This window comes from Pelobates fuscus, chromosome 9, assembly GCF_036172605.1.
Source record: "Pelobates fuscus isolate aPelFus1 chromosome 9, aPelFus1.pri, whole genome shotgun sequence".
Classification (NCBI taxonomy): Eukaryota; Metazoa; Chordata; class Amphibia; order Anura; family Pelobatidae; genus Pelobates; species Pelobates fuscus.
The window spans coordinates 80,348,951-80,373,060 of NC_086325.1; the positions used below are offsets into that span (position 1 = coordinate 80,348,951).

Genomic DNA, 24,110 nt, shown 5'->3' on the forward strand with positions numbered 1-24,110 from the left:
TTAGAACTGAAATTCAGGTGTCCCCACAAAATGTAAAGTTTTGGGAAAAATGCTTTGGCCAAGCTAAATTTTCTCGCCATGCACAAGTCTAATAAACCATGTTCATAGTTTAAAGAATAGGGGTTATACTGGTGTTTTTGGAATTCTATGACATTCACTTATATTAACAGTATTTGTATAGAAATGTATATCAATATCACTTATAAAGAATAAGATGAAAGGTTTCCAGGAGCTAAAATAAAATAAAATAAAATAGAAATACAATATATCTCAAAACGAGCACAAAAGTGAATGAAATTCATATACACTCAGAAAGGAATTTGATAATAAGTCCTGAATAAGTCCATATATAGAATCCAATATTTTAATGGTGGGCACTTCTGGGCAAAATTCCAAATAGAACGGAAAGTCATGTGATCTGTCTGCCTGCTGCAGCCCCCACCCCCTTCTAGTTTAAGTGCTATCTATTTGACATTTAACTAATTGTGGTTTTATCTACTATTGATATTATACCCATACTTTTACTCCCTCTATCTTAGAGCCAGATTACTTATTTTTGTATTACAAGCACTCTCATTTTTTTTTAAATCTTTTTTGTAAATTTAGGTTTAAAATTATGATTCTACAAAGTAATGAAAACATATGAAATAGATATAATAAAAGCAAATAACTGTACCTTCCATCATGCCGACTGATTGTGTAGCCATAATCAATGTGGTGTGCAAAGCTGACATTGACTCCTACTAGTGGTGTGCCATCAACTGCTACAACCTGACCCCGTACAACACAGGAGCGACTGTAAGCAAAAAAATAGATCAGCAAAGCAACAAAGGGTCAGTCAAGGCACATTTATATAAAGTGTTTTACAACCTTAATCATCTAACCTCTCTAATAAAATAGAAATTAGAGAGGATCTAGATTTAATCATAGTCCCGTTAGTTCTAAGTACAGTCAGCTAAACTCTAACATAAATGTGAATTGTCAATGTCTTAATAATAATGCTATACTATCTCTCCCTAACAAACTCAGTTGCATGTTATCTGATATCATGACTGAAGGCTTGGTAATATATCTTTAGTCTCTGTTTTTCTTTTCATAAGGGTGCTCCCTAGAACTAACACCTCTTTAACCTCTTCCTTCCCAAAAAATATGTATAATTACATTTACTTTGGTTTTATACTGCAAATCAATGCGAGATAATATTTAGTCTATAACATGCCACTTACCTTCCACTTTGATATATTACTGATTATTCACCGCACAGATAAACCAGTTTCTCTGTCACGGTATTTATTATTCCCTCTGCATCTCTGCAAATTTATTGTAAATGGCTCACTTATCAAATACTCTACAGTAACAATTGTAGGTCAAACTTTATGGCTGCCTTCTAGTAGCAAGAACGGGGGAGGAAGGAAGGAGGGTTTTGTGTACAATCCACATTTCTGATAAATGTTGTACACAGTTAGACATTTTAATTTAACTCTTCCTTTCACCTTATCAGTTAGACATTTGCACTGGTGGAAATTTGATTCACCAGCTTGTTATATTTTGATTGTTAATTAATGTAATGCACTCTCTTTAATCATTAATTAATACAATTTCACTTAGGAGTTATCAATTTCAGTATAAAAGTGATAATTGTATTTTGAAAAAATATATATTTTTTAAAACAAAAATTGCTGTTTCTGAGTGTTTTTTTTTCTCTTTCAGTTTTGGTAAGTTGCTTACCACTCTATCATAAATCATTAAAATAATTTCTTATCATAGGATCCATGTAGATTACTCAATAGTGAGATCAGAATAAAAATATCACAATTGTGAAAAGTTAACTAGGTCTCTACTTGAAATATCATTGTAGGTGGCATTGATTGTTGCCTACTGAGTTTAACTAACTCTTTTAAGTGGATGATGAAATGATGTATGGAGGTAGAACTCCGATAATATTTCAGACAGCATAAAAAACATACAAACAAATGTACAATGGAGGATGTTGGATTTTTAAGCAACATAATGTAGGATATCCTCTTAAAACAATTTTAAGCAGATCTCCTACAGCAATAATGGCCTAATTAAGCTGACAACAATCCACATTCAGCCTACCTAACAACACTAATCTTATTATATGTTCTAATTCTCCCCACGAGTGTAATCCTATTTCAGAAAGAAAATCCAGTTAGAGATAGTAGTCCTCACTAAGGAGGATTTAAAGTAATAAGAAAATCATTCTTTTCAATTCCTATTCAAAATTATGGCACAATGGATACATTTTACATATTGTAATACAAATGTTTTGATGTCATTAGTGAGCTCTTCTTCTCCTCAGTTAAATTGCACTATTTGACCATTTGACTATTAGAGACAGCGAAAATGAGAACTAGCCAGTGTCAGGTCCACAGTAATCAGTCAGAAAGGCAAACAACACAGGAAAGGGTTAACAATAAATGAGAGTCAGTATCAAAGCCAAGTTCAATACCAGAATAATAATATAAAAGATAACAAGGAACCACCTCAAAGGTACTGGGACAGGAACCACAATAGGACACAGTGTATAGGGCTAGGGAAGTTTAAATACCTTTAGGTCATGTTTGATTAGTCCACGTCATGTCTGTGCCCCCAAAACGTACATGATTGGGGGGCAGAATGACGTGGACCAATGGGAGCTGGAATTTACCTGGGGTTTCCATTGTCCCTTTAAGAGTGTACTTGTGATGTGAGCAGTACTCTAAACTATATGATGCGGCCGCATGACCATTCAGAAGGAGGAGTGATCGAGCCATGCGTGGCTCATGTGGAGGCACACAGATCAGGTAAGTAATGCTTCAAAAACATAAAAAAGTAAATTGATCTAAATAAGAACAAAATAATGGGAAATATATGGTCACATCATCTAAGAATTGATCCCAGACACAGGATCATAAGAGGCATTAAGAGCCATGTAGGTATAGAATACAATAATTGAAAATCCACAGAAACACAATTTTCATTTAAAACTTATTGCATTCCATATGGGGACTCATGAAATTCTAAGGATATAAAGAAATTAAAATAAGTGTAATGACATCATTATCAGAATGTAATAAAAACAAGAGAAAGCTAGAGCAAGTGACAAAAACGTTAATATTTCCAAAGAGCAAGAAATATATGGTGGAACTTGAGCACGGGGTATTTAATGGTATAGGTAAGAAAGTGGAAGCCTTATTGATAAAAACGTGCATTCATTCAGCAAAATTCTACAAACTCGAAAACATGAAAACTGATGATGAAGCCCAATTGTTATTCCAATTTAATATGGCTGCACATCTGTGTAAGTATTTAATCATTGGAAATTTTAATTATCCAGACATTGACTGGGACTGAGGGAACATTAGTTCAGTTAAGGGAAAAACACGTTTTAGATCATGGCACTTTCTCTGTCTCTGTCTGTAGAAGCACTAGATTTTGTAAAAAGGAATAATGATGATGATGGTAATAATAATAAGTAAAACTAATAATGTATTTTGTATATTAAATGTTCAAGTATGGTGGCCCTTGAGAACTAGTGACCATAATATAGTAATTTATATGAAGATTGCAAAAACACTTGATTTAAAAAAGCTAAATGGAAAAGGACACTTTTACAAATAGATACTATTCTCTGACAACCTGGCATCATTGGGAACCAATGGAGCTTAGTCTTCCATTTAATATTTTTGGAAATGGAAATATCCAAAATATATCATATACTGTATATAAAATAAATCATAATATATGAAAAAAATAACAATTTAACAATTTTTTCAAAATATTAGATCATTTTAAATGTTTATCCAAAAATATTAAATCATTTGAAAAACGTATCAAAGATTATTAAATTGAAGCCTTAGTCAATAAATTAAAAATAAGAAAAAGGCATCAAACACGTTTAAGAAAGAAGAGCCAACAGCATCACATTTAAAATAAAAGTATGTTTATAGGACTTGCAAAATAGAAATTAGATTGGATAAACTAGAAAAGCTCCAAGCCAAACAAAATAAGAACAAATCCAGATAACATTTTAAAGTGCATTAAAGGAAACCTATTGTGTTAGGAATACAAAAGTGTATTCCTAATGCTATAGTGCCCTTTTAACTAGTTAGTTTCTATTCGTTTGCCACTCTGTAAAGGAAACAGGTGGTTTTACTTACCTTTTCTCCTTCTTTGTGTTCATCTCTGCACTGTTGTCATGCCTCCGTGCCTGAGGTTATGAAGACTGATGATCTCAGCAAATGTAATTCTTTCCCCTAGGAAAGCGTTGGGAGGCATGTGCATCAAAACAGCACTCAATTAGATGAACTCTCTGATACCATCTGATTGAGATAGTGGTGTTTTACTACAATATTTAAAGGAAGCAACTCTAAGGGCAGGTCCCTACAGAATGGCAATGTTTTCAGCAGCAGGGTTCAAATGTGGGGACAAGGCACTCAGACGACTTCATTGGAATTAAGTGGTCTGGGTGCTTATAGAGTCCATTTAATGTAAAATAGTTAAGAAATGACATGTTAAACTATTGCAATCTGATGGGTGAGTTAGTAAATGAGGATAAGGACAAGTTAAAAATTAGAAATATTTTTGTTTCCTTCAAAGAAAAACCTATAGCTGTAGGTCTGCAAATTCCATATATTCAAAAACCTTACAGGAAACAATTGATTGGTTCACACAGCTTAAACAACTAAAGTTAATATAAACAAAGCCACAATATTTACCTACAAGTACTAATGTTTGTAATCTTCATGGGTTCTCTTCTTTCAGTAACATATAAAAAGATTTGAGAAAAATCACATGTGGCACCTTAAATAAAAAAAAACTCTAAATTACAGACCTGTAAGCTTAACATCTATGGCTGGAAAATTATTTAAAGGGCTGTCAATAATATTCCATATTTTATATGGAACAACAATTTCCAGTAGGACTTAACACAGATTTATGACAGACCATGTAAAACTAACCTTTTTGTTTTAAAAAAGAATTGCATTCTTTCAAGAAATACCTGATATTTATCAGGTGTTGCAATGAATGAGGTCTACTTGGATTTTGCTTAAGCGTTTCATACAGTTCCACACAAGACAGTACTATACAAACTAAATCCTATTGTACAGAACTGCAAAATATGTTGGCCCTATAAAAAAAAACCTCTAATTGTAATTGAAGAAAATTAGGTAAGATAATATTTTTTTTTTCGTGGATAACACATTGACTATGGAAATTGTCTTGTAGAAAAGTGATAATAGGAGAACCCCAGGGTTCTGTTCTGTGTCCGCTTCTCTTTAATCTATCTATTTATGATCTTGAAATTGGTGCTGATAGTTGTAATTCATTGTTTAAAGATGACATAAAATTAGGTACGATAATATAGCTTGAACAAATTATTACTTCTATATAGAGTATTTTGTATATATTAGGGGAAGTGGCAGTTGAGATTCAATATAGATTAATGCCAGGCCATGCAGTTTGGGATAAGGAACACACATGTAACATGTACCTTAAGGGAGGTTGAGTTGGGGATAACATTAAATAAGGAGCATTTGGGAAGAATTATAGACAACGGACTAGGCAACAATGTGCAAACCTAGACTGCCATTATAAAGGCAAGTAAGGTAATGTTATACATAAAACTAGGTATTATTTCATGGGAGGAAAATGTAATTTTGCCTTTGTATAGATGAGTAGTAATATATCATGCACTTGTTTGGTCACTTTCTTTAAAGAAAGATATCATAGAACTGCAAAATGTGCAGAGGGATATAATGGGAATAGAATATTTTAGTTATGAAGAAAGGCTAGAAAAATTGCATTTGTTTTACTAAGAAAAAAAAGTGTCTCCATGGGATGATGATACTACCATAGATATTTGTTCAGAGCCAGTGCAAACAGCTATCTGGTAATATGAGTATTAGCAGGAATACCCAACAGATAAAAGGTCATCCTTTCTGACTTGAAGAAAGGGGATTTTGCCTACAGCAGGGAAGAGTGTTCTTTAGAACATAAGAACAGTAAATATGTGCATTCTCTGCCCAAATAGCTTGTTTTAGCAGATTCTGTTGATATTTGCAAAACAATGTATTTAAGAATATTATGAATATACATGGGAACAGTTTGTTGATCGAAGGAGCTTGACTGATTGTCACTAAGTCATCAGGATAGATTTTCCCATTAATGTGGCGCAATTGAAAATTGCTTTAAAATGTGTTTTCCATGTTCTTTTGGATCAGCATAAAAATATATGTGAGAGATTGTACTTGGTGTACTTGAATCTCTTTTTTTTAACCTAGATTACTATAAAACTAGTTGTATCCTGTCATATTTCTACCACATTTAGTCAGATAGGAGATTACATTTTTTTTTGTTTTACATAAAATTAATCGGTATTTTATAATTAAAAACCCTTGCAATCATAATCATGCTATTTTTAGACAAATTCACAGGGTACTCCTTAACATCTTTTGAATAGTCAGTTGCAAAATGTTTATCTTTATAATGCAAAATGTGTTGGTTTCTTGGTTTTATCATGTTTAATCAATACAAGTTTTGGAGCATGTCTTGCTGTACTTCACAAATTGATAGATAACAAAAGTTGTTTTGAAAGGTTCTGTTGGAGTGCTAGGCTGGCAGATATTTGATTGAGTTGCTTGCATGGTCCTGGGAAGTGACTTTGATGTTTGCATACAGTCACTATGATTGATAGACATCATCATTCTGACAGCCTTTCTTGAATTATCCCAAACATTATTTCATTGCCAAGTCATTTAAACAAATAAAATCAAAGAGTGTTTGTTCAACTAAATCATATTTATCTTTTCATAAATAAAACACTGATTTCATAAAATATACATCTACAAACAAAATGATGATATATGCTTGGTAACAAATGTGGTACGTAGTGAAAATGGCTTGAAGAATAACATTTCTAAATATGCTTCTTTATTCTCAGCTTTTTTAATGATTCAATATTTTTGTATACACTTTTAAAGGATTTAATATTTTGAAAAATATTCTAATATTTTGATATTTGTTCAAATAAAATATTTTAAATATAATAGATTTTTGATATATTTTTGTTTTGAAAAAAATCCTTTTAAAAGTTTATCCAATGCTGCCAACAAGCAAATAGTCCAACTGAAATCCAGACCAAATCCAGGTAAATTTGGAGCTTAGTGTACTGAGATTTTCCACTCCTGTGTTCACTATTTAAAGTATAGATACAATTTCTGAAATCAGATGCTCATACTGTTGTTAATCCATTAAACACATTCTTCTTTATTGGTTTTATGTAAAAAAAAAAAAAAAAACATTCCATAATTATGTTGGAAAACAGTATATTGACACATAGACTCACGCAGAATTAGGAAGAACACTGTACACAGAATTATTATTATTTTATAATTTATATAGCACCATCTGATAAATAATATACACACCATTGTTCTGATATTTTGTTAAGAATTTTTCTTTAGCTAATAGCAGAAATTAAAATATATAACAAATTTAGATACAATTCCTTCAAAAATACCAGTCCAAATGAAAAAAAGTCCTAAGTGAAAATGTCCATAATAATTTTTGACTGGGAGTCAGGGCAAATCAAATCATGGAGCAAAGCCTGCCACGAGTCTTGTACTATTGAAGTCACCCCTTTGAATTCTATTAATGTTCCTACTACTCCTCCTTTATCTACTGTTATACCCCCTCAGTACTTATTTCTCAAGACTGTCTTCGATAAAAGGGAGGCTGACAAATTACCGCCTCACAGACCCTACGATTGTGCTATTGATTTATTGCCTGGCACTATACCTCCAAAGGGCAGGGTGTACCCTTTATCTGTTCAAGAAAACTGTGTCATGGGGGAGTATATTAAGGAGTCACTAGAAAAGGGGTTTATTAGGAGATCCTCTTCTCCGGCTGGAGCGGGGTTCTTCTTCGTATCGAAGAAAGAAGGTGATTTAAGACCGTGTATCGATTATAGAGGTCTAAATAAAATCACCATCAAAAATGCTTATCCTATACCTTTAATCAAGGTATTATTTGACAGGCTCAAACATGCTACTGTATTCACTAAATTGGATCTTAGAGGTGCATACAATTTAATACGTATTAAGAAAGACTATGAATGGAAGATGGCATTAAACACTAGATCTGGCCATTACGAGTATACTGTTATGCCATTTGGTCTATGTAATGCCCCAGCAGTATTTCAAGAATTTATTAATGACGTCTTAAGAGACTTTATTCACACATTTGTAATTGTGTACTTGGACGACATATTAATATACTCTAGAGATTTACACACTCATCACAGACATGTCACAACAGTTCTGAAGACCCTTCTTGCTAATGGTCTTTATTGTAAACTGGAAAAAATGTCTATTTGACCAATCCGAAGTCCAGTTTTTGGGGTATTTGATTTCCGCTAAAGGTTTTCGTATGGATCCCCAGAAACTTTCTGCTGTCATAGAATGGCCTCTATCACAAGGTTTGAAAGCCATTCAGCATTTTCTTCGTTTCTCTAACTATTATAGACGCTTTATTAAAGGTTTTTCCTCTATTGTAGCGCCTACCACCCGTATGACAAATAAGGATGGCAATACTCGTGTCTGGTCTCCGGAGGCACTTCAGGCTTTTGAATTTCTTAAAACTACGTTCGCCTCTGCACCTATTTTACAGCATCCTGTCCCCTAACTGCCCTATATTCTTGAAGTTGATGCTTCCGATATCGGGGTAAGTGCTGTCTTATCCCAAAGAGAGTCGCCTGAAAAGCCATTGCATCCTTGTGGCTTCTTTTCCAAACAAATGTCCAAAGCAGAAAAGAATTATGATGTGGGTAATCGCAAACTCCTTGCTATTATTTTAGCACTGAAAGAATGGAGACATTTGTTAGAAGGAACTAAGGATCCCATCCTCATATTTACGGATCACAAGAACTTATCCTACCTTAGTGAGGCTAAAAGATTGTCTTTTAGGCAGGCTAGGTGGTCACTGTTTTTGTCCCATTTCAATTATATTATCACCTATAGGCCAGGTGATCGCAACACTAAAGCAGATACTCTGTCCAGACAGTTCGAAACTGCTGACAAACAGGAGATTGATGTTACTCCTGTCATTCCCCCATACAGGATAATAGCTACTACTATTTTGTCTATTTCCTCGTCCCTCTTGCAGACCATACAAGCGAAACAAAGCATGGCACCTAGAGAGAGGCCTACGGATAAACTATTTGTTGATGTTCCCGAGAGACGGGATATACTGTCGTTGTATCATGACACTAAGACTGCTGGACATCCTGGTATTTCCAAAACGGTGTCAGCTGTTTCTCTGTATTTTTGGTGGGATTCCTTGCGCAAACATGTCACCGACTATAATGGTGCTTGTACTACTTGTGCCTGTATGAAATCTTCTCGTAGAGTACCTTGTGGGCTGTTGCATCCGTTACCCGTTCCCGAGAGACCTTGGTCTAACCTGTCCATGGATTTTATTGTTGAACTACCCCCTTCGAATGGTAACACTGTTATCCTAATGATAGTAGATCGGTTTTCCAAGATGAGCCATTTTGTGTCTCTTCGCAAGCTGCCCACGTCTAGGGAACTGGCATTTATATTTGCTAGAGAGGTGTTTAGGTTGCATGGCATTCCAGTATCTATTGTGTCCGATAGGGGTAGCCAATTTATTTCCAGGTTCTGGAAAGCCTTTTGTTCGGAAATGGGTATTACTCTCTCATTTTCTTCCGCCTACCACCCGCAGTCTAATGGAGCTGCTGAACGTGCCAATCAATCTCTGGAGCAGTACCTTTGTTGTTTCATATCCCACCATCAGAACAATTGGTCTGACCTTCTTCCTTGGGCTGAATTTGCTCGTAATAACGCTATTCATGATTCTTCTGGCAAGAGTCCTTTTTACGTTGTCTATGGCCAGCATCCCGTTGTTCTTCCAGCTGCTTTCTCCTCACAGGGCATGCCAGTTCTGGATGAGCATTTGGCTGGTTTACGTAATACTTGGGAGCAGGTTCAGCGTTCTTTGGTGGATTCCGCTGCTCGCCAGAAGGTGTAGGCTGACAAGCGTCGCAGGGCGGCTCCTTCTTATGTCGTGGGGGACAGGGTTTTGCTTTCCACGCGGAATATTCGCCTCCAGGTGCCTTCTATGAACTTGGCTCCCCGCTTTATTGATCCTTATTGTATTTTGCATAAGGTTAATCCCGTTTCGTATGCCCTAGGTCTTCCTAAGAATCTGCGTATTCCTAATGTCTTTCATACCTCGTTGTTGAAGCCTTACGTACGCAACCGCTATACCCGGCATACTCCTCCTCCCCCTCCTGTCTCTGTGGAGGCTCATGAGGAGTTTGAAGTTTCTGCTGTTCTTGACTCTTGTTTCCTTAGAGGTCGACTTCAGTACCTGGTGCATTGGAAGGGCTATGGGCCCGAGGAACGCAGTTGGATTTCCGCTGATGCTGTTCACGCTCCTCGCCTTGTGCGTTCTTTCCATTCTCGTTTTCCTGCCAGGCCTGGCCCTCCCCGCCCGGATGGCGTGTCCTCAGGGGGGGGTACTGTAGTGGTACTTACCCTAAATTCGAAAAGGCCTCCCATTGGTCCCTATCATGCCACACTCCCCATACACTTACCTTTTGGGGGCGTGGAGATGACAGGCACCAATCAAAATAGTTGTTTTACTATTTAAACTCACCTTTTTCCCTTGGTTCCTTGCCCTATCATGGTTTCTGTTTCAGTTCCCTTTAGTGCTTGTTGTGGTCAGTTGTGTTACTTCGTACTTGACCTTGGCTTTGTTTTCTGACTACGTTATCTCTTTATCCTTATCTGTTTTGTTTGCCGGCTTGCTGTTTACTGTGTACCAGACCCCGGCTAGTCCTAGTTTTCGTTGTCTCTTTGTGCCCTTTGACCTCGGATCGTTCCTGACTCTGTACTTCTCCTATACACGTCGAGTCCGGCCACTCTAAGGTCCGGTAGACGTATCTTCCCTCTGTGTTGTCTTCTGTTTAGCTGAATCCTGCGTGTTGGGGTATATCTTCGTTACACCCATTTGATTTGTTCTAAATCTTCTATGTAGATTTTGTTAAGCATTAAGATTGGCAGAGCATGGTAGGGGTTGAAAGGAAATAGATTAGATGGGTATCCATCTTTTCCCTTCTCTTTTTTGTTTTCTCATCCCACATTACAATAATTTATACTTTTTTAAAGATAACATTTCCAAACTCAACTGAAAAAATAAGTAAGTCAAGTAGCATTCTACCTAGAGATATCAGTTAATGCAAGTCAAAATAAGTGCTCCCATAGACCAGAGACCTTTTACATTCGCTCATAAAATACTACTTCAGAGCATTATGCAAGATCTATATTCACCTACCAAATGTGCATTTTCCATAAATGACATATCAGGAAAAGGCATTCTACATTTTAACAACCATGAATTGGTGCCAATCCCCAAAACCCACATATTGCAATTCAATAGTCGGCTCATACAAACTTTATTAGATGTAGTCAGTACACACATCGCAAACTGATTCTTGGGACCAATAGGAGTCTGATATTTAATCATATGCTTTTTTGAAAATCTACAAATGGACCTTAAATAAAGTAATAATGTATACATGTACATTTCATCAAGTTATTTTGTACCATGCTCTAACAATAGTGAGGAAACCATGCATTGGATTACGTAGCTGTGGGATATAATGAATCTACCATTATCACTAAGATGCAAAAAGATAATACCTCTATACATCACTGATTTTCTTAAAGTAGAATTTAACAACCATCCAAATGTCCAGTTCACTGAACCTAAAACCTTCTCATATGTGTTTTAGACCAAAATGTTTTGTTACGTATATTAAAATAGATTTTTATTGATTCCGAGACCTCATAACTGAAAGTACCACTGGGACGAAAAGAAATAATAGGCTTGATGGGTTTTTCGAAATATTACCCTTTACTTTCTTTCACAAATGACTATATTGATGCTTGGCACTATTATAATATATTCATATTCCACAAAACATTATCAATGAGAAACAGTAGAGAATTTACTGTGAACAGGTAGAATAATCCAACCATTATCTCTTGCCTGGCTCATTTATTTCGCTCCGTATTTTGAACTGACTTTCGGTCTCGCTGTTTAATATTCCACATATCATGCAAACCTCAGGTTCCTGTGATAAATCCATCTCAGCCATCATCATTCTTTGCCTTATCTTGAAGCTCCATGATGCATTTATTCTATTTCTCATCATTCATACCTTGTGAACACAGATTTGCCTTTGGATCTCATATTTTATACCCCATAGTGAATTACAACATTTATAGGAACTGTGAATTTTCTTCTTCTTCTGTGCGCATTTGCATTAAACTGTCCTTCAATCTATTGCACAATAAATGTATTTGTTTGCATTTCTTCCAGCGGTACTTTCTCTCGTTCTTATTTGTCTCTATTTTTGCAAAGTAAAATAGAACAGAGTGCTAATTTATGGAGCAAATCTTAAACTATACAGAGCAAAGACACAGCACTAAAAAAATCTGACGCGAACTATCTGACTTTAACTATTACATTGAATTTTTACTTAGTTTTTGCTAGATTTAACAATGGGAAAGTCACTCAGATATTGTTTTTTAGTACTGGAATATTTTTTTTAAAGTTCTTGCTTTATCGGAGTTCGTCAGTTTTTGGCTGGATAGGTATAAATATTAACGTGCATTAAAATTGTATAAGAAAGGTTTAACACAAGAAGAGAAAATTCCAATAGTCTATTTTCTAGGTTAGTAAAAGTCTACTTCTGATGGAAATATGTTCAAAGTTTTACTATATAGAGCACTTTGATATCAATTTTGTTAAGCCAATTAATGATTTACATTTCTGTCTACTGACAATTGTATGTAAACTGGGCAATTGCAATTTCTCACTATGTGTACAGTAGTATAACAAAATATTGTAGTTATATCTATTTTTGTATGTACATGTGGATTTAAAATAACACTGGTAATCCCCTTTCCTCGTAGAAATCCAGAAAAATCTTTTGGGATTTTATGTTAATTAGAACATTTGAGAGAGGGCTTTAATCAAAACCATGTTTTGTACAAGCACAAATGCATACTGTGCTGCGGGAGGAGGGTTGATTGAGTGTATTATATGATTTATACTCACATGTGATAAAGCATTAAGTTGCTCAAATATCTATGCATGAGTGGTATAACCCCACGAGGGATATGTTGGTAAATAGTTGTCCAGATCTGAACAAATACCATTTAAAATTGCATACAACGTGTGATAAATGGTCTATCACAACAAAGTGATTTAAAATCAAATATACTTTAATGTTTAAAAGAAATAAAACATAAATGTTACAATATTGACTTAACGCTCTATCAAATGTGAGTATAACATATTTTTGTACTGCATCACATATTTATGTTTACAGAGAGCACTATGGGATATTTTCTTTTTTTACCTACCTGCACATCAAGATATCCACCTCATAAGTTATATCCATCAGTCAGGGATGGTATCGCTGCAAGCAATCTAACTTAGAGCTAGTTTAAGCTCCATAATGTGAGTGCTACTTCATATACTACTGTTGTGAGTTCTATTTTTCTGCCAAAACAGTCTGCACTGTTATTTGTCACTTTGTGTCTCCCTACATATATTTGCAAGCACCTTAACCAAGAACCAACATTCCCCAAAAATCCAGAAACAACTGGGATTGTGATATCTGGACTGTGAATATTTGTACTTTTTAAACATTTTTATTATTATATTATTCTATCATTTTACACTTTTTGGCGCAACCTGTTTTTTTATTTTTTTTTATGCTGTCTATTTTTAGGGTTTAAGAGTATCCCCTATATCCAGTGTTTGCTGCCTAAGTCTAGTCAGTTGTTTCCTTAGCACTTATCCAGTTTTGTGTTTTCCTTCTACTGCTTAAGCAGCCTTGCCTTGATACTGAGATACAAGTTTATCTAGAATTTGTGAATAAAAGAGAACCTTTTATATACTGTATACTATAAAAACAGTTGTCTCAAAATATATATTTTTTTAAACAACTGTCCAAAGTTCCTCCTTTTTTTTTATTCCTTACCCATTACACATAGAGTGAGAGAAAGGCAGGGACCAGGAAATAAATCAGGCAAAAGGTGGGAGCTTGCAATCAAATGCAACACTCCAAACCCAAGGAGTATGGTGGAGTCATAGCATTTCAACACAATGCAAAAACACTACTCTAATAATGCTATGTGAAATTATTATTTTTTTTGTATTAGTTTGTTTGTAGTGCAATCATGTACTAAGCATGTTTACTAAGAAAAACAAAACAAAGCAAAAGAAACAAACTAAAAATAGCAAAAACAATTGTGGACAGAATGTGCCATGTTAAACAGAATGTCAGAATATTTAGACTCTATCTCAATACATTTTCATGACATGACATGCTTGAAATATACTTTAGATGTCCTGCTTACAAAAAATCAAGGAACAAATAAAAATCATTAATTGTTTATCCACAGTACAATTTTGTTGGTGGAAAGCAAATAAGAGAACAGCACCTACCTGCTATCAAGAGTAACGTCTCCGGGAATTACATGAGTGCTTTCCTTCCCAATAAGGAATCTGATGCGGTCATAAAAAAGCCTTGGGGGATGCTGGGAGAATGGTGGCTGACTTTGTTGGATAAGATCCAGAGGGTCAGGTGAACCTTGACAGAGAGGGCTAGAGAAGCAATTGGTTTGCTGGCAGCAATCAGGATCCACACAATCTGTCAGTCCATCTGCAGTGGAAGAAATTACCATGGAGATTTTAACTATCTCATGATAATAAATGAGGATGGAATGATAAGAAATGTCAGAACAAGGGGTCAAAAGTTAATTTCACCTGATGTTAAACTTAGAAAACATCTGTAAAATATAAAATATCTCGTCAGATGATGAATAATAAAAAAACACATAGAATGTAGATATGATAATACAATAATTTTGATAATGGATAACATATTAACTCAATAAATTAAACTATTGCATTTGTTATTTAGAAGCTTTGGTGATCGGACATTATCTGTATTTTGAATGTTGCAGTCAAGTTGCAAATGTCATAGCTGTGTATCTCACATTATAAAATAGAGGTATGTATGATGTATGAACTATTTCTGCCCCCTTTGACGAGACTAGGTTAAAATATGCACAGAGGGAAGGTCTTGCATCACCAAAGAAGAGGTTTAACCAATCAAAATGAAGCAGCACTTTCCATAATATGAGCAGAATCTCAGTTTGGGAATGAAGACAAGTAGTGGTTGAACACATTTGCATAACATAAAATAATAGCAAAAAACTCCAGGACAAAGGAATATCCCTTATAGGATGTTTAGTTTGTCATGTCACTTACATAGGAGCAGCAACAAGTTGTTCATCAGTCCTTACTAAGGTTGTTTGCAAGAAAACAACAGTATAATTCACCCACTAAAAGGAGAAATACATCCTGCAGGGTGCTTCAGAAAGGGAGGGTCAATCCCTAAAGACATAAAATTGAAGAAAATATAAATATCCAGGCACGCCTGAGATTTCCTCTAAAAGGCAGTCTTTTAATAGGAACCAAAAAGTGGAGACAACGTTTCGGCTCCTCTCTGAGCCTTTATCAAGTCTTGATAAAGGCTCAGAGAGAAGCCAAAAGTTCTCTCCACTTTTTTGTTCCTAATAAAAGACTGCCTTTAAACAAATAAAAAAATAAGCCTCAAATAAACCTCAGGTGTGCCAGGATATTTATATTTTCTACTCGTCGTTATTAAGGGTGCTTCCTTATTTACATAAAATGTTCATGTCTAGAACAGAGTTGGATCACCAGCAAACCAGCTAGAACCTACAGTTGAAATAAAGTATATTCCCAGGTATGCATTTAAGATATTATACTTTAATAAATAATGTCTATAACACAACCTAAAAATAAAAACAAATAAAAGTTTGATCTGCGTTGTAATGCAGGTCATATTTCAAGTCATATGAAGTAACTACTTTTCTTTCATACTATTGACACAATATGAATGATATGATCCTCTGACCCTTTTTTAAGAGCATAGTATGAGTTCAACAATTAAGAATTTTCGTGCAAGCTCTCTTTTATCAGCTATTTTACAGAAGTAGTTTCTGCTATCATCAATCATACAGAACCGATGGTCTCCTTTAAGAACACTGTGAACTATGCCATTATATATATGTAAATATCAAATGACTGTTTTGATGCATGAACCAGAAAAGGGCTAAAATACATTAAAATGCTGAACTACTGTTCAGCAAATTTCTAAGCCTTACTGAATCACACCATCTGGCTGAAAACCGACAGGCCTAACATGATTTATAAGCATTTAGTATAGCAAAGTACTAAAGTAATCTTAAACTCAGGATTTTCTGTACTCGAGCACCAAAATCTGTCATTGAAATATCAACAATATCATGACCTGTTATAAATCCCTTATAAAAAAAAAATAGAGCATACGTATGCAAAGTGATGTTTAATGTAAAATGCATCAACAGGCAAAAATTGTTGTTTGTAGAAGTGACAGTAATCCTTTTACCCTAAGTTTAATGTGTAAAAAAATTATACAAATGTCTGAAATGTCTTTAAAATAAATAAAACCTACAAAATTATCATTAAAACAAAACATTGTCCAGGAAAAAGACTACAATTTGATAACAAATAATAAACAAACATCATGTTTTTTTCCTACTTTTATGGAATTTACATGGAGGGTCTCCATATCATTGAGACATAGAAGATGATTAGGCATGAGAAATTTAAGTGTTAGACAAATAAATCCAACACAATAATACACACAAAACTGGCCAAGACAACAGTAAATAATAAACGCTCAACCAATAATGGTGTATCTTTGGAACCTTTGAAGTAGCACTAAGTGTCTACCCATGGAATACCCACTAGTTCTGTAGACCTTATAAAATGTGGGAGTTTGATGCGTTGTGATAATATTGTCAAGCCACAGTTAGTGCCAACATGAGTATACAGAACAGGCAGCAGACACAAATTCATTAATTATTCATTAATAAGGATCACAAGTAATACAGCTAAAGGATTGATGAAAGAAGCAAAAAAGAAGATAAATATCATTAAGATGAGGAGCTGTAGCTCTTTCCCTCCTAACATGTACATATGTGCTGTCTTTCATTTTGTATGGACAAGAATTACAAAACACAACATAACCCATAACCTATAACCCCTTTGCACCTACATAGTTTTCATGGCTTTATTCTACTAAGTAGAGATTGGAGAAGGAGAAAGTAAATCCTCATCAAACAAAGCCCATCATAATGATTCGTTGTGATATACAAATTAATTCTTCTGTGCCTGGTAACACTGCATGGTGTATGTACTTACTTATAAGGGCACTATGCCTAAACAGAGACATTATTTTTATGTTCTGATGGCATTTTTTCGTTAGTTGCTTTCCAAGAAATGTCAACAAGTTACTTAGAAATATGCAGGATATTTGACTATTTTTATCTATCTATTTTTGTTATATCTGCTGCATTGTGTTTCTGAGCGTGTGCTAATATTCCAGACCTGTTTGAAATAATTGCTGGATTAAGTATAACATAGAATCTCTTAAACAATTGTACTGCCCCAATATCTTCAAAAAAAAGCTAGTTATATAAATGTATATTACTTTTTAGGTGCCCAGAAAAAGTAATCTATACAAGCAATTACCGTGTTGTCAAATATTTATGTACAACCTATGCATCTCATATTTGAAATAACATGTATGATGTTATTATTAAAACAAAATAACCTGGTTGTGAAGTGGCTAATTATATAAAGGAAATAGAGTAGAGTGGGCTAGTATTATAGCTGAGAAAATGATATAAAAGGAATTAATCCCTTGATATGGGGGTAGGGAAAAAGTACAAACACAGAAAGTGGAAAAGAGAGACTGAAATACAGGTAGTAGAGAGTGAATCAAGTCAAAAGAACTAGAAACAAATAGTAGACAATGAGATTGGAAAAGGGGAAAATATAAGGATGTCTCTATGAATTTTATAACATGACAGGAGGCTACGTATCTATATTATGTATATTGTATTTAGTCATAATTATTATTTTGATATCATATTATATTGATTATATATATTGCTTGTATATATTTTATGCTATGATTTTTTGTTATAGCCTTTTATCCTTTTCATATGTTTATTTGCAGATTATTTATATTATTTTTCGTTATTTATTTATTTATTATTTTTGCTTCGGGATTTCTTCCTATTTTTTGCTTGTTTCCCCTGTGTCTTTGGGGATGTTTTTCCTGACATGTGGTGGTTTTCGGGGGGTCCCTTGGGATTCCCTTCTGTTTACTTACCCCCTCCCCCCCATACCACTACCTAGTGCCCTTCTATTAGCCCTGCGGGCTACAGGCGCACGTTCGGGTGTCAGGAGACTAGCCGTTTGGCTGCCTCCTCGGACTACCCGAGCTCCAGCATGAGCCTGCCAGCGACCGGGGTTTCTCGCAGTCAGACGCGAGTACCCTGCGACCGGGTCTGCTCACGCACGTGGCCGCCTCGCCGTGGCCGTTTTTTTCAGCCACGTGCATCCGACCGGCTAGAGAAGGGGCGCCTGCTTGCGGCCCCTCCTCCTTCCACGGTCGGATCTCGGCGTTTGTTGCCCTGCTGGGATTCCCCGGCGGATCTCAGCAGGTTTACCACAGTTTTCTACAGATATGACTATAGTTTTCTATCAGTGTATATCTCACAGCTTGCTGTGAGCTTTATGGCATTTTATAAATACAGATTTCTTTTCATGTCAGACTTCTGAGTTTCTATGACAGTTTTTATTTAGCTTGCTGTGTGTTTTACTGTCAGTGTATATCACAGTTTGCTGACAGTGTAGATCACAGATTGCTGTGAGTTTGCTGACGGTGTATATCACAGATTGCTGTGTGTTTTACTGTCAGTGTATATCACGGATTGCTGTGTGTTTTACTGACAGTGTATCACAGATTGCTATGTGTTTTACTGACAGTGTATATCACAGTTTGCTGTGAGTTTGCTGATGGTGTATATCACAGTTTGCTTTGAGTTTTGCTGACAGTGTATATCACAGGATACTGTGAGTTTTACTGACAGTGTATATCACAGATTGCTGTGAGTTTGGCTGACTGTGTATATCTCAGGATACTGTGAGTTTTGCTGACAGTGTATATCACGGATTCCTGTGAGTTACAGGTATTATGAACTAGGATTCATGTGCTTCACAGTATATATTTTTTCGGGTCCAGCTATGGGGTCTCAGAGGAGACTACTCTGGTATGAATTCACTGTCCATGGCATATATATAAAGTTAACAGACCTGGATCTGGCTCAAACTGGTATGGGAGACCAGTCTACACTGATACTATACAATATTTTCAGATATGATGATGGTATCTATATTAATGATTAAAACATCAAACAGATCTGTGTGAGCATGTGCATACCAATTCACAGTTTAAGGAGAGTATCGCTCAATGTATCTTACTTTTGAAACAACTTCTGCTTATACCCAATACAGCTGGGATACCGCTATTTGCCTGCTGGGAATTTAGGGACTGCCAGTCCCGGTTCAAGTTATTCACACGGCATTACGCTGTCTAAAAGGGTTGATGTCTGGGGGCCCTATGTCAGGGTGCTCTGAGGATCTACAATTTTTGGGGGGAACTCTACCCAAGCTCAGAGGTCCCCATTACTCATTCAAGGCCCATGGTAAAGCGCTGCGGAATTGGAAGGCGCTATATAAATAACGTATAATCATATGATATAATATACAACCCAGGATTGGCCTGCTATGTCTGTGCCCCATTGATTGGCCTGCTATGTTTGTGCCCATTAGAATGGCCTGCTATGTCTGTGTCCATTAGAACGGCCTGCTATGTCTGTGCCCATTAGAATGGCCTGCTATGTCTGTACCCATTAAAACGGCCTGCCATGTCTGTGCCCATTTAAACGGCCTGCTATGTCTGTGCCCCATTGATTGGCCTGCTATGTCTGTGCCCCATTTATTGGCCTATTATGTCGGTGCCTACTTGAATGGCCTGCTATGTCCGTGCCTATTTGCTTGGCCACTATTCTGTGTCCATTCGTTTGGCCTGCTGGGCCTGTGCCCTTCTGACGGACCTGCTCTATTGGTGCCGAACCCCTTTTGGCCGCAGGCCTAGGGGACTATCACTGAGGAAAAGCCAGTACCCACCAGTGACATGGAAATAGGCAGGTGTCCAGACAAGCACCATTGCCATACTATCCAAGAGGACACCAGTGTACGGCCATCTGAATATGGTGGGAAGGGTGAAGGCCCTAAACCTCATGCCTGAAGGGTAGGGTTTCTTATGAAGACCCCGGCCCGGACACACATCTCCAAGGAGAACTTCACACAGGCAAGGACTGGTGTTCAGACACCTACAGGAGAACGCAGTGTTTTCCTTGTCTTTAACAACTAACTCCGTATCTGCCTCCCGGTATCCATATAGGTATCAGTAGTTATTTTCTGCGTAAGGTTAGCTCCTTGCCCTGTTCATTGGGGCTTACTTGTCTTACTTTCCGGCCTGCTGTTTGCCTTCTAGCTGAGATAGAATTTGATTTTTTACTCTTATCTACGTTATTGTTTTTTTTTTTTTTTTTTGTGATTTCCTTTTCCTTTCGCTCGGGTCGTCGAGAGGCCTGTCTTGACCTCTTCCGACCTCCCTGGCGCTCGTGGATTGCGGAGAACGTCTCCAGCTTTCCTCAGACTACCAACGGTCAGCCTGGACCCCGCGCGTGTGCACGGGATCCGGACGGTCAGTTGATAGTTTTTCCATCGTTATTCCGAAGATTGCCCTCAGCCTTATGCTGATACTACTATTTGGTGTACCCTGCAGTTGGTCACCCTGAGTCTCTAGGGACTCTAGTTTGGATCACAGGAGGGTGCGGCCCTCCATCACTTCGATCCGAGAATATTTTATCTTCAGGAACAGGGAGCGAACCCCTCTCAGATACGGAACCGGACACTGATTTGTTATTAGAGGGCGCAGCCCTCCCTCAACCTCAGCCAGAGACTGAGCTGGATACAGGGGACATGTTTGGAGGACACATTCTCATAGAGAGGACCGGTCACGGATGTAGACTCTACTGTTTGGTTATTTACGGGTGCGGCCTGCTCAGGCTATCAGCCGGACGCTATCACGAGATTCGATCACATTAGTAGAGAGCGCGGCTCTCCCATACACTCAACGCTCTACAGTGCTGACCATTTGTTCATCACACAGGCTTGTACCTGTGCAAGACATCAATGACTACATGGAGGGGCGTCCCTCCTGCATTCAATTAGATCTGACGTCCGTGCTACTGATTTCGTTATAGAGGACTGCCTTATCATGCAAGATATACATATTTAGACTGGATCCCTCTATTCTATCTCCTGTAATGGATCTACTGGATCCGGACCGCTCTAACACACGCAAGACATTCTCACAGAGGTATAACGGGGGGAGACTCCCACTTATTTACACACACTCCTGGAGATGGTACGGCTAATGGATGGACCTCAGGTATTACGTGAGTGCAGGTTTTGGTATATTGTGCACCATATAAAACAGAGGATTGCTTTCTGTTTTTGTATATCCAGACCATTGCGAACAACTGCGCAGACAGTTTCTCCCATATTTAGGTGACAGGAGATACGGAGACCTTCATGGAGCAAACGGGCACTGCCTTGCTCGAGTAAAAAGATTAAGGAAGGCCTATTACCCGGTCTGAAGGTATACCGTTCGCATGGATCACAATGTAAGAACGGTGACCCCGGTTGTATTGGGTTCCCTGGTCATTACGATCTTGAGATAAGATGGCAGGACTGCCCCATCTCCTCGGAACGCATACCTGGTGAACAGGGTTCGGAGATGGGGGTCCTCCGTCTATACTCTATTTATCCCTCACGGGAGCCGTTTTGTTCTGGATTCGCGCTAACCTACTTTTCAACTACCGTCATGGAGACCTACAAGACTTTGTGGGGGTACCTGGTGTGCCCCGACTCCTACGCAGACATCTTTCACTCTTAGACGAGGACATGTCTGGATGGAAATCTGCACTCTGGTTGGCACTTCCCATCCCTTTGAATATTCCTGCAATTCGCTACTCCCAGAATAGTCGACCACCGTCCCTCCACACAAGTTCAGTTCGGAACCCTGAATGGACCTCCTTTTGGAGTCTTTCCTCTACCGCGCCCGAGTATTACACAGTTCACTTGGAATATTGGAATCACTTAGGATACGGCTAGTTTGACCACACTCTTGCCTGCATTATAAATTTATTCTCGGAGGAGACATCTCACCGGGTAGGCCAGGAGGGAAAGAAAGATCCTACTCAGTTCTATTGTGATTTGGTGGTGGACTTAGATGCATTCCTTGAGATTGAAGATCTACCTGCAAGGCCACATTGCCGGGTGACCCTGGCACGATCGGTGGAGCAACCTTATACATCAAGAGTTGAGACATGGTGGCAGTGTCTTATCGAGGCCCTAAGTCCGCAAATGACCTCCGACATTTTATAACTGCAGGGAAATGGCTAATAGGTCAGTTTGCCAGCTCATGGACCAGCTGGTAGGTAACAGGTCGCGACCCCATGTACATTGGATCTATCAGCGGAGGATGTTTTTTCTGTTTTTGGGAAACTTCATCAACTGGCATCTCCATCGGTCAGTGTATTGTCATCTATCGCAGTTCGAAAGTCCATTTAGGATTGCTCGGGTAGCTTCGAGAATAGGTACCAGTGAAACAAACAGCGTTGGATTTGTTGACTGAGCGTTAAAACAGCAAATACGAAGCCTCCTGTCATGTTATAACATTGTAGATTATGCTAGCTTTAGTGTACCTATAATCTTAATTTTATTAATGACAGGAGGCGAGTATTTCCCACCCATTCTTATCCCTTCCTTGTTTTATGTTAATAGTTTGGTTTAATCAGGTACATATGCAACTCTGCTTGTTGTCTCTGCTACCTGTCACCTGTTCTTATGTCTATTTTTTCATAAGTAGGGTTGGGATATCTACATTTTAAGGTAATTTTGGTTGCTACATTGGGTGCACACATGTTTATTCAGAGTACTTTTCATTGGATAATTAACCTGTTCGATTCTGTTTTTCTCTCGTTTCAGTTTACAGTCCATCATCACTATCTGGTTTGGCAGTTCTTCTCAGATGGTGGACATCGTTGTATTCATCGTATCTAGTTTCTTTCCCATTATGTTTTCTGCCTTCTATTCTGTTTTGTCGCAGCTTGAAAAAGGAAATGATGCATGGGGAGGGGAGTTTTATAGTACCTAACTTTTTTCTGATTGGTTGTTTTTCTGTGCTGCTGTGGAGTTCTAGTAAAGAGAGACTTAATCAAATACTCGCCTCCTGTCATTAATAAAATTAAGATTGTAGGTACACTAAAGCTAGCATAATCTACAATTATAGTAATAAAATAATATGATGTGTTATAGAGGTAAAATAAAAGAGATAGAACAACAACAATTTTCATGAGGGTCTGGGATGAAAAGTGCAAGCAAAAATTGTGGGATTGGATCCCAAACAGCACAACCCAAAGAGAAAAAAAAGTTAGAATAGGATGATATAAAACAGATTAACAAAAGTAGTGTCTTGCTATTTTAGACCCGTTTCTTGTTTTTTGCAGATTTGACACTCAAGGCTCAAAAACCTTTACCCCCACTGCGCTGAACTGCCACATATTACAATATGTGGGGCACACACTTAATAGTAATTGTTCAGTAAATTGTTTATTTACTATAGTCTATCAGGGGTAGGCAACCTTCAACACTCTAGATGTTGTGGACTACATCTCCCAGAATGCTCTTATAGACACAATGCTGACAAAGCATCAGGGGAGATGTAGTCCACAACATCTGGAGTGCCGAAGGTTGCCTACCTCTTAATACAAATTAGCAGGTTCTAATAATTCTTGGGTGCAAATCCAATTACCTGGGGCTTTCTTTAAACTTGTCTCTGGCAGGTATGTGTTTATACACAATATACCACCAAGCTTAGAAACATAAAAGGGTTATCTACATGCACTAGTAGAAAAATAATCTAAATAATTTTCATGAAAGCAAAA

General features: G+C 37.2%; 1 protein-coding gene across 1 annotated transcript in view; it reads right to left on the reverse strand.

Annotated features, from left to right (window-relative positions):
* TENM1 (teneurin transmembrane protein 1) overlaps positions 1-24,110 on the reverse strand; it is a 642,971-nt gene that overhangs the window by 157,202 nt on the left and 461,659 nt on the right. The window contains exons 17-18 of the mRNA XM_063432113.1: positions 14,551-14,767; positions 677-796 (exon numbers count right to left, since the gene is read on the reverse strand). Of these exons, the coding sequence (XP_063288183.1) occupies positions 677-796; positions 14,551-14,767 (337 nt within the window). The remainder of the gene's footprint in view (positions 1-676; positions 797-14,550; positions 14,768-24,110) is intronic.